Raw genomic sequence first — 19,459 nt, 5'->3', positions numbered from 1 at the left:
CCATCCCCTCAGCCACACGGACCTACCGGCATCATATAGGCAGTTCCCTTGGTAGGACTTTATAAAGCCCTATGTTTGCATGATTTGGATAGCAGTTGGGACAACAAACCAAACACCCACTTTTCTGTTACGTTCTGAACATTTCCCCTCCCTGCTCACTCTGAAGCAGGAACAAATATATACTTTTCCAGTGAGTCATAATTTCTACCCTTGTCTCTGCTAGCTCTTCTGTCTCTCAAACTTTAAAAGCTCACTCAACTAGCCCAGATCTCACTTTTGTCATCCCAGTTACTTCTTCCTAAGTTCTCAGTGGAGCTGAACCAAAAGTTAAATTGCAGTATATACAAATTTAACATTCTAAATATCATAAAACACTTTAAAAAATGAAATATCAAAACAAAAACACAAATGCAATTTTTTGAAGGAAAGGAAAAGTTCTAATATCCCCACAGCCAACCTTATGTTATGCAACTAAATACAAATTCTTCGGGCAAAAACAGCACAAATTTGATAAACAATTTCAAGACACATATGCTACCATAATCTTATTCATAAAACCTGAGGCTTTCAGTGTTTCCCTAATATTTGTACACTGTCTCCAGTTACATTGTGTTGTATTATCATACTTCTTCTTTTCTTTTTTTTTTTTTGTTGAGACAGAGTCTCGCTCTTTTGCCCAGGCTGGAGTGCAGTGGCACCATCTTGCCTCACTGCAACCTCCGTCTCCCAGGTTCAAGCGGTTCTCCTGTCTCAGTCTCCCGAGTAGCTGGGACTACAGGCGCCACCACCATGCTCAACTAATTTTTGTATTTTTAGTAGAGATGGGGTTTCACTGTGTTGGCCAGGATGGTCTCGATCTCCTGACCTTGTGATCTGCCCACCTCGGCCTCCCAAAGTGCTGGGATTACAGGCGTGAGCCACCACGCCCGGCCATATTATCATACTTCTTAAATGCTAGTCTATAAAAGTTCAGTGGGCTGGGCACGGTGGCTCACGCCTGTAATCCCAGCACTTTGGGAGGCCAAGAGGCCAAGTGGATCACGAGGTCAGGAGATCAAGACCATCCTGGCCAACATGGTGAAACCCCATCTCTACTAAAAAGATACCAAAAAAAAAAAAAAAAAAAAAAGCTGGGTGTGGTGGCGTGTGCCTGTAATCCCGGCTACTTGGGAGTCTGAAGTGGGAAAATCGCTTGAACCAGGGAGTCAGAGGTTGCGGTGAGCTGAGATTGCGCCACTGCACTCCAGCCTGGCAACAGAACGAGACTCCCATCCCCCAAAAAAAAAAAAAAAAGGCTGGGCGTGGTGGCTCACGTCTGTAATCCCAGCACTTTGGGAGGCCGAGGCGGGCGGGTCACGAGGTAAGGAGATGGACACTCTCCTGGCTAACAGTGAAACCCTGTCTCCACTAAAAAACACAAAAAATTAGCCAGGCATGGTGGCAGGCGCCTGCAGTCCCAGCTACTCGGAAGGCTGGGGCAGGAGAATGGTGTGAACTCAGGAGGCGGAGCTTTCAGTGAGCCCAGATCGTGCCACTGCACTCCAGCCTGGGAGACAGTAAGAGATTCCGTCTCGGGGAAAAAAAAAAAAAAGTTCAGTGACTACTGTACTCTTACCACTTTAATTTAGACAGCAGCTGAAAATTAAAGGTTTCTTACAGGAAGACTACTGTTGGCTGCTTGTTCTAGCAGAGATGCACAATCTGTTAACATCTGCCTCCCAATGAACCCTAAAACTAGCTTCTCAAGGTATGGACCAAACTTTCTTTTCAGAGAATTCAGTGGCCAAGTTTACACTATTGTGGCTCTTGTCTAAGTGCTCATACTGCACTACAGCACTACAAAAAAGCAGAAAGAACATGTTGATGGTGAAGTTAAACTCACTTCTGCCGTAACAGCAACCAATGCTGGCTACTTTCACTCACAAACATATCTGGTCATAGGAAATTCAACTTATACCAGGCATGGTGGCTCACGCCTGTAATCCCAGCACTTCGGGAGGCTGAGGGGGGCAGATCACCTGAGGTCAGGAGTTCGAGACCAGCCTGGCCAACATGGTGAAACTCTGTCTCTGCAAAAATTGGCCAGGCACGATGGTAGGAGCATATAATCCCAGCTACTCAGGAGGCTGAGACGGGAGAATCACTTGAACCCAGGAGGCGGAGGTTGTAGTGAGCTGAGATCGCACCACTGCACTCCAGCCTAGGCGACTGAGCAAGACTGTCTCAAAAAAAAAAGGAAATTCAACTTAAAAATGCCACTGCATACAAATATTGTTGCCACCCTTTCCACCACCCTTCACCTACCAGAACTCCAATGCCACTGCCAGGGGAACCATTTAGAGAATTTGTGGGTTCTGGTAAGAATCAGAACTTGTAAAGTCAATCCTCAAGCAGCAGGCCTGTCAACATTTTAGTCTGCCTAGCCCAAAAGTCTTTTCCTAAGTGCCTATTTTTTTTTCATGTTATTATGCTGCCTAAAATACTTCCAATTCAGAGATTAATTTGGGTAAACAAACATCCTATTTAAAAATATGAAGACTTACTAGAGTTAAGGATGTATCAATCATTTCATAATCTAAATTAATTCAATCATATTGCCTTCTCTTAGAAGCTAGTAACAGTGAATTTAGAGTTGATACATAGAGGAAAAGGGTGTTGATTTAGAAGAAGAGGGATATAAGTAGCTTTAGCGTCACAAGTGCCTTTCAGGGAAGAGGTCAGAAAGGCCTGCAGTACCACGTGAGGGCAACTTAGGGCATGAAAAGACATTAAGCACCTGGAGCCACAGACACAGCAAGAAGTTAAAATTAATGTATAAAAACCTTTGCCTCTGCCCTGCCTTTTTTTTTTTTTTTTTTTTTTGAGACGGAGTCTCACTCTGTCCCCCAGACTGGAGTGCAGTGGCATGATCTCAGCTCACTGCCAGCTCCACCTCCCGGGTTTGCGCCATTCTCCTGCCTCAGCCTCCGGAGTAGCTGGGACTATAGGCACCCGCCACCACGCCTGGCTAATTTTTTCATATTTTTAGTAGAGACGGGGTTTCACTGTGTTAGCCAGCATGGTCTCGATCTCCTGACCTCATGATCCACCCGCCTTGGCCTCCCAAAGTGCTGGGATTACAGGCGTGAGCCACCGCGCCCGGCCTGCCTCTGCCCTGTCTTATGCCCAGTAACAAAGAGAAAATATTCTTCAAATTCCCTTCTGTACTCATGCTAAGGAGTACAGAATAGACATGATTTAGTAAGAGCCTGGAGGCCGGGCACGGTGGCTCAAGCCTGTAATCCCAGCACTTTGGGAGGCCGAGACGGGCGGATCACGAGGTCAGGAGATCGAGACCATCCTGGCTAACACGGTGAAACCCTGTCTCTACCAAAAAAATACAAAAAATTAGCCGGGCGAGGTGGCGGGCACCTGTAATCCCAGCTACTCGGGAGGCTGAGGCAGGAGAACGGCGTAAACCTGGGAGGCGGAGCTTGCAGTGAGCTGAGATCCGGCCACTGCACTCCAGCCTGGTCAACAGAGCGAGACTCCATCTCAAAAAAAAAAAAAAAGAGAATTCAGCTGGGCGTGGTGGCTCACACTGTAATCCCAACACTTTGGAAGGCGGAGGCAGACAGATTGCTTGAGCTCACAAGTTTGAGACCAGTCTGGGCAACATGGTAAAAAACCCCCATCTCTACAAAAAATAAAAAGATGAGCCAGGCGTGGTGGCAAGTGCCTATAGTCCCAGCTACTCGGGAGGCTGAGATGGAAGGACTGATTAAGTCCAGGAGTTTTGAGGCTGCTGTGAGCTATGATCATACCACTCCAACCTGGGTGACAGAGTAAAATCCTGTCTCTTAAAGAAAAAAAAAATTCACATTAAAGAACTTGGGATACCTCTCAATTAGCAGTTAGCTATTAACAGACTGGCCAGGCACGGTGGCTCACTTGAAGTCAGGAGTTCAAGACCAGCCTGACCAACATGTGAAACCCTGTCTCTACTAAAAACACAAAATTAGCTGGGCATGATGGTAGGAGTCTGTAATCCCAGCTACTCGGGAGGCTGGGGTGGGAGAATCGCTGGAACCCAGGAGGCAGAGGTTGCTGTGAGCCGAGATCACGCCACTGCACTCCAGCCTGGGTGACAGAGCAAGACTCCGTCTCAAGAAAGAAAAGAAGACAAGACAAAGAAGGAAGGAAGGAAGGGAGGGAGGGAGGGAGGGAGGGAGATGGACGGACAGTCCCAAGTTTACAGTACTCTATATGTAAATGACATGGACGTATAAAGTGTGAATATATATAGCTTATGGAGAAATACATTTTTGACAGTAAACAGGCAGAGAAAGACATCTCATTTTTCTTTTTCTCACTCATCTGATGCTATGAACATGTGTCTCATTCAAGTTAAACACTCATTTTTTTTTAAGGGCAGTACAATGAAGACAGCAAAAAACTGTTACACTAGAAAGTGAATGGTATGCATAGAGAACAAAAGGATACATGCAAGGGATCTGCTTCAAAGAAATCTGTAACAGCACTCCAGTGTGACTGAGAAGCATTGAGAGCTGATATAAAGGCAGTAGAAAACTAAAGAGAAGTACAGTATGTATTCTAAAATTTCTAAGATTCATAGGTCTATAGAGTTAAACATTACAAGAGAATTTATTAAAAGGATTCTACACCGAATGGCATTACAATGCACAACAAATAAAACTATAGTAAAGGAAATAACAACTGTAATATTTTGGGGCAGATGATGTCAGCACTCAGGGTCCAGAGTTAGAGGATGGGGAAAGACTATTTTGCCATTCTTTCTACAGTCTTCACACAACCATTTAATGTGACAACCTAACCTTTAGGGAGTATATTCCTGAGATGGTGCTACCATACCACTGGTAACAATCTGAGGTCAGGCGTAGTGGCTCATGCGTGTAATCCCAGCACTTTGGGAGGCCGAGGCGGGCAGATCACTTGAGGCCAGGAGATGGAGACCAGCCTGGCCCACATGGCGAAACCCCATCTCTACTAAAAATAACCAAAATGAGCCGGGCCTGGTAGTGGGCGTCGGTAGTCCCAGCTACTAGGGAGGCTGAGGTGGGAGAATCACTTGAACCCAGAAGGCGCGGGTTGCAGTGAGCCAAGATCATGCCATTGCACTCCAGCCTGGGCAACAGAGCAAGACCCTATCTCTAAATAAATAAATAAATAATATGACAGGATGACTTCCATCTTTGGATTCTGTCAGGACAGTGACCTGCAAGAGCTTTCCAAAAAAAGTGCCACTACACACACAGATTTTTTAAAAAGGAAGCACATGCTAAATCTTGGTAAGTCTGAACAAAGGTAGTGCTAGAAAGAAGTCCATGAAGCAAAGTATACCATTCACTCTCTTAAATAAAGCCAAACTGAGCCATCTGTTCCTATATCATCAGTTGTTCTTAGCGTAACACTTAGTGAATCATTTTAGAAACAGGAGCTAACTGAAAGAGAATTAAAGGTTCCAGTGGTTCTCAGTGTCGGAGCCCTGGAGGCATTCAGTAACATGAGAGACCATTTTTGGTGTTTCATGCCTGGGGAGTTGGGGACACTACTGGAATTTCGTGGAGAGAAGCCAGGGGTGATGTGGTGGACTGAAAAATGTCCCCCAAAAGACTACTCGAGGCCGGGCACGGTGGCTCAAGCCTGTAATCCCAGCACTTTGGGAGGCCGAGACGGGCGGATCACGAGGTCAGGAGATCGAGACCATCCTGGCTAACATGGTGAAACCCCGTCTCTACTAAAAAAATACAAAAAACTAGCCGGGCGAGGTGGTGGGCGCCTGTAGTCCCAGCTACTTGGGAGGCTGAGGCAGGAGAATGGCGTGAACCCGGGAGGCGGAGCTTGCAGTGAGCTGAGATCCGGCCACTGCGCTCCAGCCTGGGCGACAGAGCGAGACTCCGTCTCAAAAAAAAAAAACAAACAAACAAACAAAAAAAGACTACTCGACCCTTCATTTCAGACTTCCAGCCTCCAGAACCATGACAGAATAAATGTGTGTTAAACCACTCAATTTGCCGTAATTTGTCAGCAAGGCAACTAAAAGTGTTAAACTTCTGGAATGGATAGAACTGTCCTACTGCAATTGCCAATAACACTATCACTGAGCTACACAGAGGAATATGAAGAAGTGAAGGTTAACTGAAAGGGAAGAGGTTGAAAAGTAAGGAGGGCTAAATGATGTAAGGCAAGGAACAGTGATAAACAAGTTTAGTGAAGTTACACATTTTACCTACATTTTACCTATACACCCGAGAGGTACTTAACAATTACTGATGGATCAGCTGTAAAGAATTTGGACTTCTATCTTACTGCAGTTAGAAGAACATAACTTTTTTTTTTTTTTTAAGCAGGGGCTAATAAAACAAGTTCGACAAGTTTACAGATTTAAACTATTTGCAAACTTGTTAAAAATGGGCTTACTGGGACTGGGCACTGTGTCTCACGTCTGCAATCCCAGCACTTTGGGAGGCCAAGGTGGACGGATCACCTGAAGTCAGGAGAAACCAGCCAACATGGTGATACCCCATCTCTACTGTAAGTACCAAAAAAATTAGCCAGTCGTGGTGATGCGCGCCTGTAATCCCAGCTACTCAGGAGTCTGAGGCAGGAGAATCGTTTGACCCTGGGAGGTGGAGGTTGCAGTGAGCCAAGATTGCGCCATTGCACTCCAGCCTGAGTGACAGAGCAAGACTCCGTCTCAAAAACAAAAAAAAGGAAAAAAAAAAAATTAAAAATGGGCTTATTTTGAGGCTCCAATATTGTAGGCAGCAGCAGGGTAGCTTAATTTAATCCAGTCATCTATACCCCATGACAGGAGTCCTACTTTGTTTCTCACCACATGAACCCCCTTCTGAAACTTCCTTTATCTGCCCTTCTCTCCATCTGTCTTACACTTGCTAATGAATGGCACCAAAGGGCATTACTTAACCCAGCTGTGGCACACAATTTATGATGGCCATTTTCATGCTGCTATCTTCTAGTTTATATTCTTACGTACACTGTCTACACTACTCTCAGTGCCAAAAGAAGGACAGTGATCATCTCTTCACTACCATCCAGAAACCAAAGTATAGCAGTCACAGAGACTTTAAAACAATCATCCTCATCCCCGTACAGAAATGACAGGGACAAGAGGTTACTTTTCCGTTCCACATTTTCCCCAGCAATGATACCAAAGTAAGCTAAACTACTTGCCAAGGATATGGGAGTGGATGAGAGTTGTGAGAAATAAGCTGAAATTTTAACCTCAGCCTCTAATCCTGGAGTTTTTAAGTTTTCAAATATTGAAAACATTTTTAAATGCATACCAAAAAAAACTAAGTGAGTACAGAGAAATCGAATTATTAAGTTAGGGGATAGATAAGGCAAACATTCATCAGTTCACAAAAGGAACCAGTGGTGCGGGAACTAGTGCTAATGGTGGGAAATGCATGCGCCTAGAAGCCAAGATGCCTGAGTTCCAGTTCCTGTTCTGCCATCACCTAGGCCAGTGCTACCCAAACGGTAGTCCTTAGACCAGCTATCTCTTACTAGTCTGTGACAAGATAAAAATACAAATTCTAGTGGAAGCATTCAGAAACATTTACAGCAATCTGATAGAGTAATTTTATGTCTGTTGAATCTAATAATTAAAAGTTGGGGCGTGAAAGATTTATGGATGATGGACAGGCGCATTGGCTCACACCCGTAATCCCAGCACTTTGGGAGGCCAAGGCAGGAGGATCACAAGGTCAGGAGATCAAGACCATCCTGGCCAACATGATGAAATCCCCGTCTCTACTAAAAATACAAAAAATTAGCTGGGTGTGGTGGCGGGCGCCTGTAATCCCAGCTACTTGGGAGGCTGAGGCAGGAGAACAGCTTGAACTTGGGAGGTGGAAGCTGCAGTGAGCCGAGATCGCACCACTGCACTCCAGCCTGGCAACAGAGCGAGACTCCATCTCAAAAAAAAAAAAACAAAAAAAAAAAAGATTTCTAGATGGTACGTTATTACATGAAAAATGCCCCATATCATTAGTCATCTGAGAAATGCAAATTAAGACCACAATGACATACCATTACACACTTATTGAAATAGCTTTAAAAAAAAAATGGCCGGACATGGTAGCTCATAGTAATCCCAACACTTTGAGAGGTTGAGGCGGGCAGATCACTTGAGGCCAGGAGTTCAAGACCAGATTGGCCAACATGGTGAAACCCTGTCTCTAATAAAAATACAAAAATTATCCAGGCATGGTGGTGTGCGCCTGTAGTCCCAGTTACTTGGGAGGGTGAGGCAGGAGAATCGCTTGAACCCAGGAGGCAGAGGTTGCAATAAACCGAGATCACGCCACTGCACTCCAGCCTGGGTGACAGGGTGAGACTCCATCTCAAAAACAAAAAACAAACAAACAAAACAACCCCAGGTGTGGAGGCTCACACCAGTAACCCCAGCACTGGGGGAGACCAAGGCAGGAGTTTGAGACCAGCCTGGGCAACACAGGAAGACCTCATCTATACAGAAAATAAAACATTAGCTGGGCATGGTGGTGTGTGCCTGTAGTCCCAACTACATAGGAGGCTGAGGCAGGAGGATCACTTGACCCCATGAGCTTGAGGCTGCAGTAAGCTGCGACAACACGGCTGCATTCCACCCTGGGCAAGAGAGTGAGATCTTGTACCAAAAGAAAAAAAAAGACAACTAAAAATACCAAATGATGGCAAGAATGCAGAACAACTGGAACTCTCTTTTATTATTACTATTATTTTTATTTTTTAATTTTTTTTTGAGACATAGTCTCGCTGTCACCCAGGCTGGAGTGCAGTGGCGCCATCTCGGCTCACTGCAAGCTCCGCCTCCCAGGTTCACGCCATTCTCCTGCCTCAGCCTCCCGAGTAGCTGGGACTACAGGCGCCTGACGCTACGCCCAGCTAATTTTTTCTATTTTTCAGTAAAGACAGGGTTCCACCGTGTTAGCCAGGATGGTCTTGATCTCCTTACCTCATGATCCGCCCGCCTCGGCCTCCCAAAGTGCTGGGATTACAGGCGTGAGCCACCGCGCCCGGACTATTCTTATTTTTTTTTTTTATTTTTTATTTTTTTATTTTTTATTTTTGAGACGGAGTCTTGCTCTGTAGCCCGGGCTGGAGTGCAGTGGCCAGATCTCAGCTCACTGCAAGCTCCGCCTCCCGGGTTCACGCCATTCTCCTGCCTCAGCCTCCGGAGTAGCTGGGACTACAGGCGCCCGCCACCTCGCCCGGCTAGTTTTTTGTATTTTTAGTAGAGACGGGGTTTCACCGTGTTAGCCAGGATGGTCTCGATCTCCTGACCTCGTGATCCACCCGTCTGGGCCTCCCTAAGTGCTGGGATTACAGGCTTGAGCCACCGCGCCCGGCCTCTTATTTTTTTAATAGAGATGGGAGGGGTCTCCTTTGTTGTCCAGGTTGGCGTCAAACTCCTGGCCTCCAGCAATCCTCCCACAGCCTCTCAAAGCCACTATACTTTCCAAAGTGACTTTAGAAAGTCACTATACCAGAAAGCCACAAATTCTTTGTCAGCTTCTTAGAAAGTTAATATAACTATTATTATACGATCCAATAAACACACTCCTAGGTATTTTTCAAAAAATATTCACACACTTGTACACTACTGTTTCTGGCTTTATTTATAATATCCCCAAACTGGAAAGTACCCTTCATTTGATAAATGCATACACAAACCACAGTATAACTATACAACGGTATACTATTCCCCAATAAATAGGAAGGAACTACGAACCACGACAACATGAATGAATCTCAAATGCAAAAGCTTAAGAGCAAGAAGCCAGACTCAAAAGGCTACATATTGTGATTCCACTTACATGACATTCTGGAAAACAGGAGACTAAAAACAGATTAGGCTATAGGCAGCCCAGCCCGCCAAGTCCTCGCCTGGCTGCACGCCAGCCTGACCAAGCCACAGCCAGAGGACACAACAGCCCAACCTAGCGGGGCCAGTCACCACCTGGTCTGGGGATCGTCTCTACCACAAGGGGCTGAGGTACAGCTGCCCTGGGGAGGGAGGGCAGAAGGCCAGGCATGTGGGCTAAACTGGCAGGCCGCCGCAATGCGTAAGTGTTTCCACGCCAGCAAACATTTACTGAGCATCTATCATGTATACGAACATTGGCAACAAGCCCTCCAACAAGCCGGTCCCTGAGAGAAGTGTGTGGATAGTGCCTATGTGGGCCAGCGGACCCTCTCTGGAGCTGCAGGGCCAGGTATCCCACTGGGATGGGTGGAGCTGGCCCCCTCACTCGCTCCAGATTGTGGCCTGGCCACTGTGCCTCTTTTCTTGGCTGTGATGGGCATTGGGGTACTTGTTCCCCTCCTGCCTGACCATCAGGTGCCAGCTGGCTTCACTGTATCCTTGGGAAACTGTGGAGCTGGGGCATGGAAGAGTAGGGACATGGCAGAGGCCTGAAACTCGGCTCAGAGCCTCAGGGAGCATAAGGCGGGGCAGAGCAGGACAATCCCAGTCTCGGAGACCAGTTGCTTACCTGCCTGGCCCTCAACCCCCATCTGACTTATCCACCTGACAGGGTGAGTGAATAAACCCAAAGTACCTTGGAGCACTTACGTGAATTTTATCAACACTAAGATTCTGAAGTACCACAGGGACAGAAGAGAGTCATCTTGAAGCTAATTGTGTTAAGCTAAACAAAGGACAAATTAGAGAGTAATCATTATTCCATCTACAAAATAATTTTTCACTTTTCTTTTCTTTTTCTTTTGAGACAGAGTCACACTCTCATCTTGCCCAGGCTGGAATGCAGTGGCATGATCTCGGCTCACTGCAAGCTCCGCCTCTCAGGTTCCAGCGATTCTCCTGCCTCAGCCTCCCGAGTAGCTGGGATTACAGGAGCTCACCACCATGCCCAGCTCATTTTTTGTATATTTAGTGGAGACAGGGTTTCACCATATTGGCCAGGCTGGTCTCAAACTCCTAACCTCGTGTGATCCACCCGCCTCAGCCTCCCAAAGTGCTGGGATTACAGGTGTGAGCCACCATGCGTGGCCACTCCTGATGTTTTAAGTGCCATGATATTCTCCTGGTTTTCCTCCTACATCTTTGGTTTTTCCTGAGTCTTCTCTGCACTTTCCTCTTTGCAGTCCCCCAGATGTTGGGGTCCCTTCAGCATTGTGTCCTGGAGTCTACTATTTCCCACACTACACTCTCTCCTGTAAGATGCCATCCTTTCTCTTTTCCTAATTTTTTTTTTTTTTAGAGACAAGGTCTCTCTCTGTCACCCAGGCTGGAGGGTAGCAGCAGGAGCATAGCTCACTGTACCCTCAAAGTTCTGGGCTCAAGCAATCTTCCCAAGTCAACCAGGATTACAGGCACGCACCAACAGGCCCAGTTAATTTTTTTTTAACTTTTTGTAGAGACAGGCTCTTTGCTATGTTGTCCAAGCTGCTCTTGAATTTCTGACCTCAAGTAATCCTTCCACCTTGGCATCCCAAAGTGCTAGGATTACAGGTGTGAGCCACTAGGCCTTGCCTCATCCATTTTTACAACTTTTTTTTTTTTTTTAAAGACAGAGTCTCGCTCTGTCGCCCAGGTTGGAGAGCAATGGAGCGATCTTGGCTCACTACAACCTCCGCCTCCCAGGTTCAAGCAATTCTTCTGCCTCAATCTCCTGATTGGCTGGGATTACAGGCACACGCCACCATGCCCGGCTAATTTTGTATTTTTAGTAGAGATGGGATTTCACCATGTTGGTCAGGCTAGTCTCAAACTCCTGACCTCAGGTGATCCACCCACCTTGGCCTCCCAAAGTGCTGAGATTACAGGTGTGAGCCACCGTGCCCGGCCCCATTTTTATAACTTTAACTGCCATCAATATGACAGATTTCTCACACTTCTTTCTAGATCCAAATATTCACCTGCTTGAACAGCTCCATTTGGAAGTCTTATCAGCAGCACCTTAACTTATCCAAAACTGAGCTAACCACCTTCTCCCCACACCTTTTTGCTATTCCATACCTTCATAAATAGCACTGTTACATACCTAGGTGTCCAAAACAGAATCCTAAACTTCATTTTAACTCTGATTTCTTCCCTTATCTTTTGGAGTCCACTTCTCTGCCACTAACTTTTTTTCAGGACACCACTATCTATCTTTCCTGGGTTAATACAACAGTATTATACTGATTATACAATACTGATCTCTGAACCTATCTCTTCTCCACTACAGCCAAGTAACTCTTTCTTTAAAAAAAAAAAAAAAAAAAAAGGCCAAATCAGATGTAACTCCTTTTTAATAAATACATTTTTAATATATTTTGTAGAGATGGGGTCTCACTATGCTGCCCAGGCTGATCTCAAGTTCCTGGCCTTAAGGGATCCTCCCACCTCAGCCTCCCAAAGTGCAGGAATTATAGGTGTGAGTCACAGTGCCCAGTCTCACTCTTCTAATTAAAACCCTTGACTCCCCACTATTCTCAGAATAAAGCCAAGATTTTTTTTAACATGGCTTACAAGGCCCAATCCAATCTCCCATTTATCTCCTGAAGTCCATTTATTGCACTAGCTGTGCTTTACTCATTTGGAATTATCAATTCCCTAAACCTATTGTCTCACCTCTCTCATCTCTGTCTGTATATATGTCTGCCCAATTCTCTTCCAAGTCTCTGCACATTCCTCCTACCAGAAACACCTTCCAGATTTTAGATAAAAAATTATTTCTCCTGGGAAGCCTTTCTTGACCTACCTCTTTAGTGCTCCCGTATTAGCTCCTTACCATTCTCTCACTGGATTCTAATACCTATTCATGTGTCTCTATTCCTGTTAACCTTTAAGCTTTCTGAGGACAGACACCATGGCTTGCTCACAATTGTATCCTTAAGATATGAACCACGCCTGTGCACATAGCAGTCTATCAATAAATAATGAATTTACTAATAAGATTCCATTCGCAACTCAAAATTACCTCCCTTAAATTTCTGAAACTTCAGCCAGGCGTGGTGGCTCACACCTGTAATCCCAGCACTTTGGGAGGCTGAGGTCGGTGGATCACCTGAGGTCAAGAGTTTGAGACCAGCCTGGCCAACAAGATGAAACCCCATCTCCATTAAAAATACAAAAAATTTAGCCGAGCATTCGTGTCTGTGGTCCCAGCCACTACGGAGGCTGAGGCAGGAGAATCACTTGAACTGGGGAGGCAGAGATTGCAGTGAGCCAAGATCGCACCACTGTACTCCAGCCGGGGTGACAGGATGAGACTTGGTCTCAAAAAAAAAAAAAAAAAAAGAAATTCTGAAACTTAATTATCACCTATTGAAACTATTGTTAAAATTCCTGAAGTTTTCTCTTAACATCTATAATACTGTGACCACCTTTCCGGACACAGAGAACTTAATCACATTTTAATTTTTTTTTTTTAATTTATTTTGAGACAGAGTCTCGCTCTGCCGCCCAGGCTGGAGTGCAGTGGCCGGATCTCAGCTCACTGCAAGCTCCGCCTCCTGGGTTTACACCATTCTCCTGCCTCAGCCTCCCGAGTAGCTGGGACTACAGGCGCCCACCACGTTGCCCAGCTAGTTTTTTGTATTTTTTAGTAGAGACGGGGTTTCACCGTGTTAGCCAGGATGGTCTTGATCTCCTGACCTTGTGATCCACCCGCCTCGGCCTCCCAAAGTGCTGGGATTATAGGCTTGAGCCACCGCGCCCGGCCTCACATTTTAATATTAACCCAAGAGAAAGGAAATGTTCCGTACAAAAGAATATGAATGAGGCTGGGCACAGCGGTTCACACCTATAATCCCAGCACTTTGGGAAGCCAAGGCAGGAGGATCACCTGAGTTCGGGAGTTCAAGACCAACCTGACCAAAATGGAGAAACCCAGTCTCTACTAAAAATACAAAATGAGCCAGGCACAGTGGCACATGCCTGTAATCCCAGCTACTCAGGAGGCTGAGACAGGAGAATTGCTTGAACCCAGGAGGCAGAGGCTGCAGTGAGCTAAGATCATGCCTTTGCACTCCAGCATGGGCCACAGAGTGAGACTCCGTCTCAAAAAAAAAAAAAAGGAATATGAATGGAAATTGGCCATCAAGCTAAATACTATAAACATGACAGTTCCTAATTTTTATAATAAATATGTACTCACTCAACAATTTGAAAGATTAAGGCCTCTTCTACAACTGAGGTTCTATAATTTTCTGAAGTAGGTGATTGCCACTGTGCACAAAGCTCTATGAATTTCTGTACCAGTAACCTCTTGTACTCTTCTTAGCCTCTACTTTCTATGCCCTCACATTTGTCCTTACCTTCTAGTTTATTTTGCACCTGTTCTATAGTGTCTATGTATCCCTCACCTTCACTCCATGAATTATTCTGATTACACATGTGCACTAGTGTATATGTGTGACAGATGTCAGCCCAAAGTTGGTGCTAATGGAATACTGCCATGGCTCAAAATACTTTAATTTAATTTAATTTTATTTTATTTTATTTTATTTTTTTGAGACAGAGTCTCGCTCTGTCGCCCAGGCTGGAGTACAGTGGCCCGATCTCGGCTCACTGCAACCTCTGTCGCCTGGGTTCACCAGATTCTCCTGCCTCAGCCTCCTGAGTAGCTGGGATTACAGGCGCGCACCACCATGCCCAGCTAATTTTTATATTTTTAGCAGATACAGGGTTTCACCATGTTGGCCAGGCTGGTCTCAAGCTCCTGAACTCCGGTGATCCACCCGCATTGGCCTCCCAAAGTGCTTGGCATTACAGGTGTGAGCCACCACACCCGGCTTCAAAACATACTTTTAAAAACTGCTATTTCAGAATAGATCCAGCTGCATATTTTTCCTTCATGTTTTGAGAATTGATATGACTTCTGAAAGTGTTCAACAGTAATTCAAAGATAAATCAGAGGAGATCAAACAGTAGTATTGTAAAATGTGGAATGACTATAAAAGTAACAAGACGGGTTTTCTTAGGCAGCAGTGAGCTGAAATCACGCCATTGCGCTCCAGACTGGGTGACTTAGTGAAATTCTGTGGGGGGGGGGGGACCCAAAAAGCAAGCATAAATGGCAAACCATGCTGTACATAGCTTCTCAGTATGGTTACTACAAAGGTCGTAACTTCTCTTGGCCACCTGCTTATCAGTCTGACCATGCAAAAACTGTTTATGGCATAATGTTAGTGAGAATTCCAGAACTGTGTCTTTTAGTTGGGCATGGCAGCACACGCTTGTAGTCCTAACTTGCTCTGAAGGCTGAGGCAGGAGATCACCTGAGCCCAGACAGTAAAGGATGCAGCAAGCTATGACTATGCCACTGTACTCCAGTACTCCAGCCTGAGTGACAGAACAAGACCATCTTTTAAAAAAAAAAGAAAAGAAAAGAAAAAGAAATCTCAGAAATTGTATATACTATGATCTACAATGTAAAAATAAGTATATAAACAAGAAGTGGAATATGTAAAACAAATATTGCTGTTGTGAGAAGGAGGATTAGTTCTTTTCCCTTTTATCAAAATTATTTCAGCCAGGTGCAGTGGCCCACGCCTGTAATCCCAGCACTTTGGGAGGCCAAGGTGGGTGGACTGCTTGAGCCTAGGAGTTCAAGACCAGCCTGCGCAACAAAGTGAGACCCATCTCCACAAAAAATATAGAAAGTTACCCTGGATGCTGAGGGGGGAGGATCGCTTGAACCCAAGAGGAGGAGACTGCAGTGAGCCATGATCAGACCACTGCACTTCAGTCTGCGTGGCAGTTTAAGACCCAATTCATCTCAAAACAACAACAACAACAACAAAAGTTATTATGATATTATCTTTTTAATAATCTCTTTTTTTAATCAGCCATTACTGAACCAGGCACACTGATGTGCACCTGTAGCCCCAGTTACCGGGAGGGCTGAGGCAAGAGGATGGCTGAGCCCAGAAGTTGGAAAACAGCCTGGGCAACAAAGAGAGGAGACCTCCATCTCTTTAAAAAAAAAAAAAAAAAAAAAAATCAAAAATCAGTCATTATGTCATACTCACTGAATCAGAGAGAGATCTATTCTATTCAGTAAGAAATAAGACTTTTCTAAAATCTTTCAATTTTCCGTTCTATTTCTAAATGCCAAAGAAAAGATAAGACTCACATTTATTTTAATTTTTTTCTTTTTCTTTTTTTCCCTCCTGCCTAAGGAATAAGGACTCACATTTTTGATGATGCATTTGTTTTTACAAGAATGTTGAGCTTCCAAGTAAAACCTCTGTGAAATCAGAGCATAAGCGATTAAGGTCACTATAATTCATCCAGCAATTAATAAATGTAAAATACCTTTTAATCATAAACACTACGATTTAAACATATGTGGAGAGAACTCCAAAAAAATTCTTTTTAAGGCATGTAAAAAAGGCAAAAAGAAACCAATCATGTGTTTCTAATGGTTAATCACTAACTTGTAAGAAGAATCCCAAAAATTATCAATAGAAATTCACAGTATTTCAAGAACACTCTAAGGTATCTTCCCTCTGTAGATTTTCAGATATCATTGTCTACTGATTGAGGGCCTCCAACTTGATCCAGAAATCAAGCTGTGTAGACTAACAGAAACAGAATTGAAGCAATTAAGTGAGTCAATTCATCTCATCACACTTTGGTTTTTTTGTGCACCTAATAAAAATGTTGCAACAGAAGTAGTAAAGTGGCGTTAAACCAATCAGAGTTTGGGAAGACTAGTAATTAGCATAAGAACCTGAAAATTAATTAAGTGGCTTTTAGGGCCAGGCAAGGTGGCTCACGCCTGTAATCCTAGCACTTTGGGAGGCTGAGGTGAGTGGATCATTTGAGGACAGGAGTTCAAGACCAGCCAGGCCAACATGACGAAACCCCGTCTTTACTAAAAATACAAAAATTAGCCGGGCCTCGTGGCAGGCGCCTGTAGTCCCAGCTACTAGGGAGGCTGAGACAGGAGAATCGCTTGAACCCGGGAGGTGGAGGTTGCAGTGAGCCGAGATCGTGCCACTGCACTCCAGTCTGGGCAACAGAGCGAGACTCTGTCTCAAAATAATAATAATAATGTGGCTTTTTTTCCTTCTTTTTGTTTTTTGAGAAATGGTCTTGCTCTCCTGCCAGGGATGGAGTACAGTGGCATGATCAACTCACTGCAGCCTTGAACTCCTAGGCTCAAGCAATCCTCCCACCTCAGCCTCCCCAGTAGCTGGGACTACATGTCGGTGCCACTACATCCAGCTCACTTTTTTTTTTCTGTATAGATGGGGCCTCACTATGTCTTGCCAAGGATGGTTTCCAACTCCTTGCCTCATGTGAATCTCCAGCCTCCGTCTCCCAAACTGCTGGGATTACAGGTGTGAGACACCGCGCCAGGCCCAAGTGGCATCATAAACCATCTCTAGGAAATCTAAAGAAAGGATTAATAGTGATATTCACTTCTCTATCAGATTCACTGCGAAAATTTTTCTATATAAGCATAACGCATCAACACTAACTTATATACACAATAATCTTCTCCATAGCAATGATGTTAGACATTATGAAATCCTTTATATATTTAATATAATAATTAAATCCTTTATATCTTCAATAATCCAATCACAAAGTTTAAAAATATTAAGAGAAGTTATCATGTAACTCCTCACCCCAATTTCATTACAAATTTTACTTTACTAACTTTGACCTGATGTTCCATGCCCACAAGCTAGATAACAATGCGTCAAATATCTCGTTATCACTGCAAAGCAAAAAAATAAAGCTAGCTTTAATATAAAACTTTAGTATACAACCTATAGTAGTTAAAACAATATAAAATTTTACTTAACCAGATATTGCACGTTAAACTCTAGGAACGTTAACATGGAAACATTCTCCGCATCTAACACATTCCGAGATAAAGTAAAGATCCGTTGAGAAAGGGAACTAACATTCTGACCTCCTTCCAAAATGACAAACTAGAACGGCAAAATCACACTCAGGCACACTGGAGTACTCTTCCCTCAAATCCCTCCACAGAGCACTTCATCATTTGCTCCGCCCTCTAATAACTCATGCAAGAAAAGTTCAGCACCATCAGAGGGAAACAAGACACAATTCAGAGAATGGCTTTAGGGCCTTTCCTCCAGGCGGTAAGAGGATCTGCGTGTGCCCTTCGCAGGGGTCCAAAGGGAGAGAACAACCTAGGCCTAGGGTTTCGGGGATACCGACACCCAGAAACAGATTTTCTCTCAAAGAAGTTTCTGCCGCCATCCCTATCTTATCAGCAGGAGGCCCCGGCGCCATCGTCTCCGTCTTTATGATTTTATTATGGGGAGGTGGGAAACGCCACCCAGGATTCCTCCAGGCCTCCCCGCTTCGGCTTCGGGGTTCCCCCTCATTCTTCCCTCTAAGCCGCAGTCCCCGAGGTCCTCCTCGGCACCCCCGCTTCTGGCGGCCGATCCCCCGGGAAGTGTACGGGCACGGCCGAACCCACCGGCCTCGCCGTGAAGGCGGGAGGGCCCGAACCCGCCAGGGCCACGGCGATGGCTCCGAGGGGCCCGGAAAGGGGAAGGGCAGGCCGGGGACCGGGGCAGGATGACCTGGCCGGGGAAGAAAGGAAAACGGAGGTGAGGAGACGCACCGCCCCGCAGGGCTGCACGGAGAAGGGAGAGGATGAAGGAGGAGGAGGAGGGCGGTGGCCCGGGTGCGGCCCCCCACTCCTCCCGCCCCCGGGTCCCCGGGCCGGCGGGGGCGGCGGACTCGGCCCATTCCCAGGTCTGGGCTGGCGGGGGGCTGGGGGATCTCCCTCCACACCACTAGGAGACAGAGAACGAGGGTCTCGGGAGCGCGGGGGGCTGTCTCCCGCCTGAACCCGGAGACCCCGACGCCGTCGTCGCCTCTTCCTCAGGAGGGAGGACGGGAGCTGTGGGGAAAGCCCGAAGGAGGAATGCCTGAAGGTGAGGGGAAGCCCGGGGCAGACCCGCCGCCCGCTCCGAACCCCCCCCCCCACCTTCCGGTAACCGCGTCTCTTACCGGTGATGGCGGTGAACTGTTGAATTAACCCCTTCAGCGCCGAGGACGCCGCGGAGCCCCCGTGGGCAGCCATCTTACCGCCGCCGCCGCCGCCGCCGAACAACAACACAGACACACACGGACCGCCCTCCCCCACCTCGCCGCGCGGTGTGCGCAGGCGCATTGACCGCCCCTCAAGCCCCGCCCCCAAGCCCCGCCCCTCCCTGGCCCCCCCGCGGTCTGCGCAGGCGCACTTGCCCACCGGGCCGGAGCGCTCCCCGCTCTCCGGTTGGCTGTTCGGTTGCTGCCTGCCCGGTGCATCGTTTTTGCCGCTGCTGGTGCTTTCCTCTCCGGGCTCCAAGGCTAGTCTCGCAGGCGCAGTGTCGATTCCTACATTCCGAAGGAAGCTTCGGTCTTCGCAGATATTTCGCATTTCAGCTTCGCGAGCTTTATTGACAGGGCCAACTCCGGTAACGG

General features: G+C 46.1%; 1 protein-coding gene across 1 annotated transcript in view; it reads right to left on the bottom strand.

The window, feature by feature from the left end:
- Positions 1-19,117, bottom strand: part of UBXN7 (UBX domain protein 7) — a 77,840-nt gene extending 58,723 nt beyond the window's left edge. Inside the window, exon 1 of the mRNA XM_008009659.3 lies at positions 19,004-19,117. Within this exon, the coding sequence (XP_008007850.3) occupies positions 19,004-19,076 (73 nt within the window). The 5' untranslated portion in view covers positions 19,077-19,117. The remainder of the gene's footprint in view (positions 1-19,003) is intronic.
- Between the last annotated feature and the right edge of the window lie 342 nt (positions 19,118-19,459).

Source organism: Chlorocebus sabaeus, chromosome 15 (assembly GCF_047675955.1).
Source record: "Chlorocebus sabaeus isolate Y175 chromosome 15, mChlSab1.0.hap1, whole genome shotgun sequence".
In the NCBI taxonomy this organism is placed as follows: Eukaryota; Metazoa; Chordata; class Mammalia; order Primates; family Cercopithecidae; genus Chlorocebus; species Chlorocebus sabaeus.
Note: the sequence above shows the minus strand (reverse complement) of the source record. Positions and strands in the feature narration are given on the sequence as shown.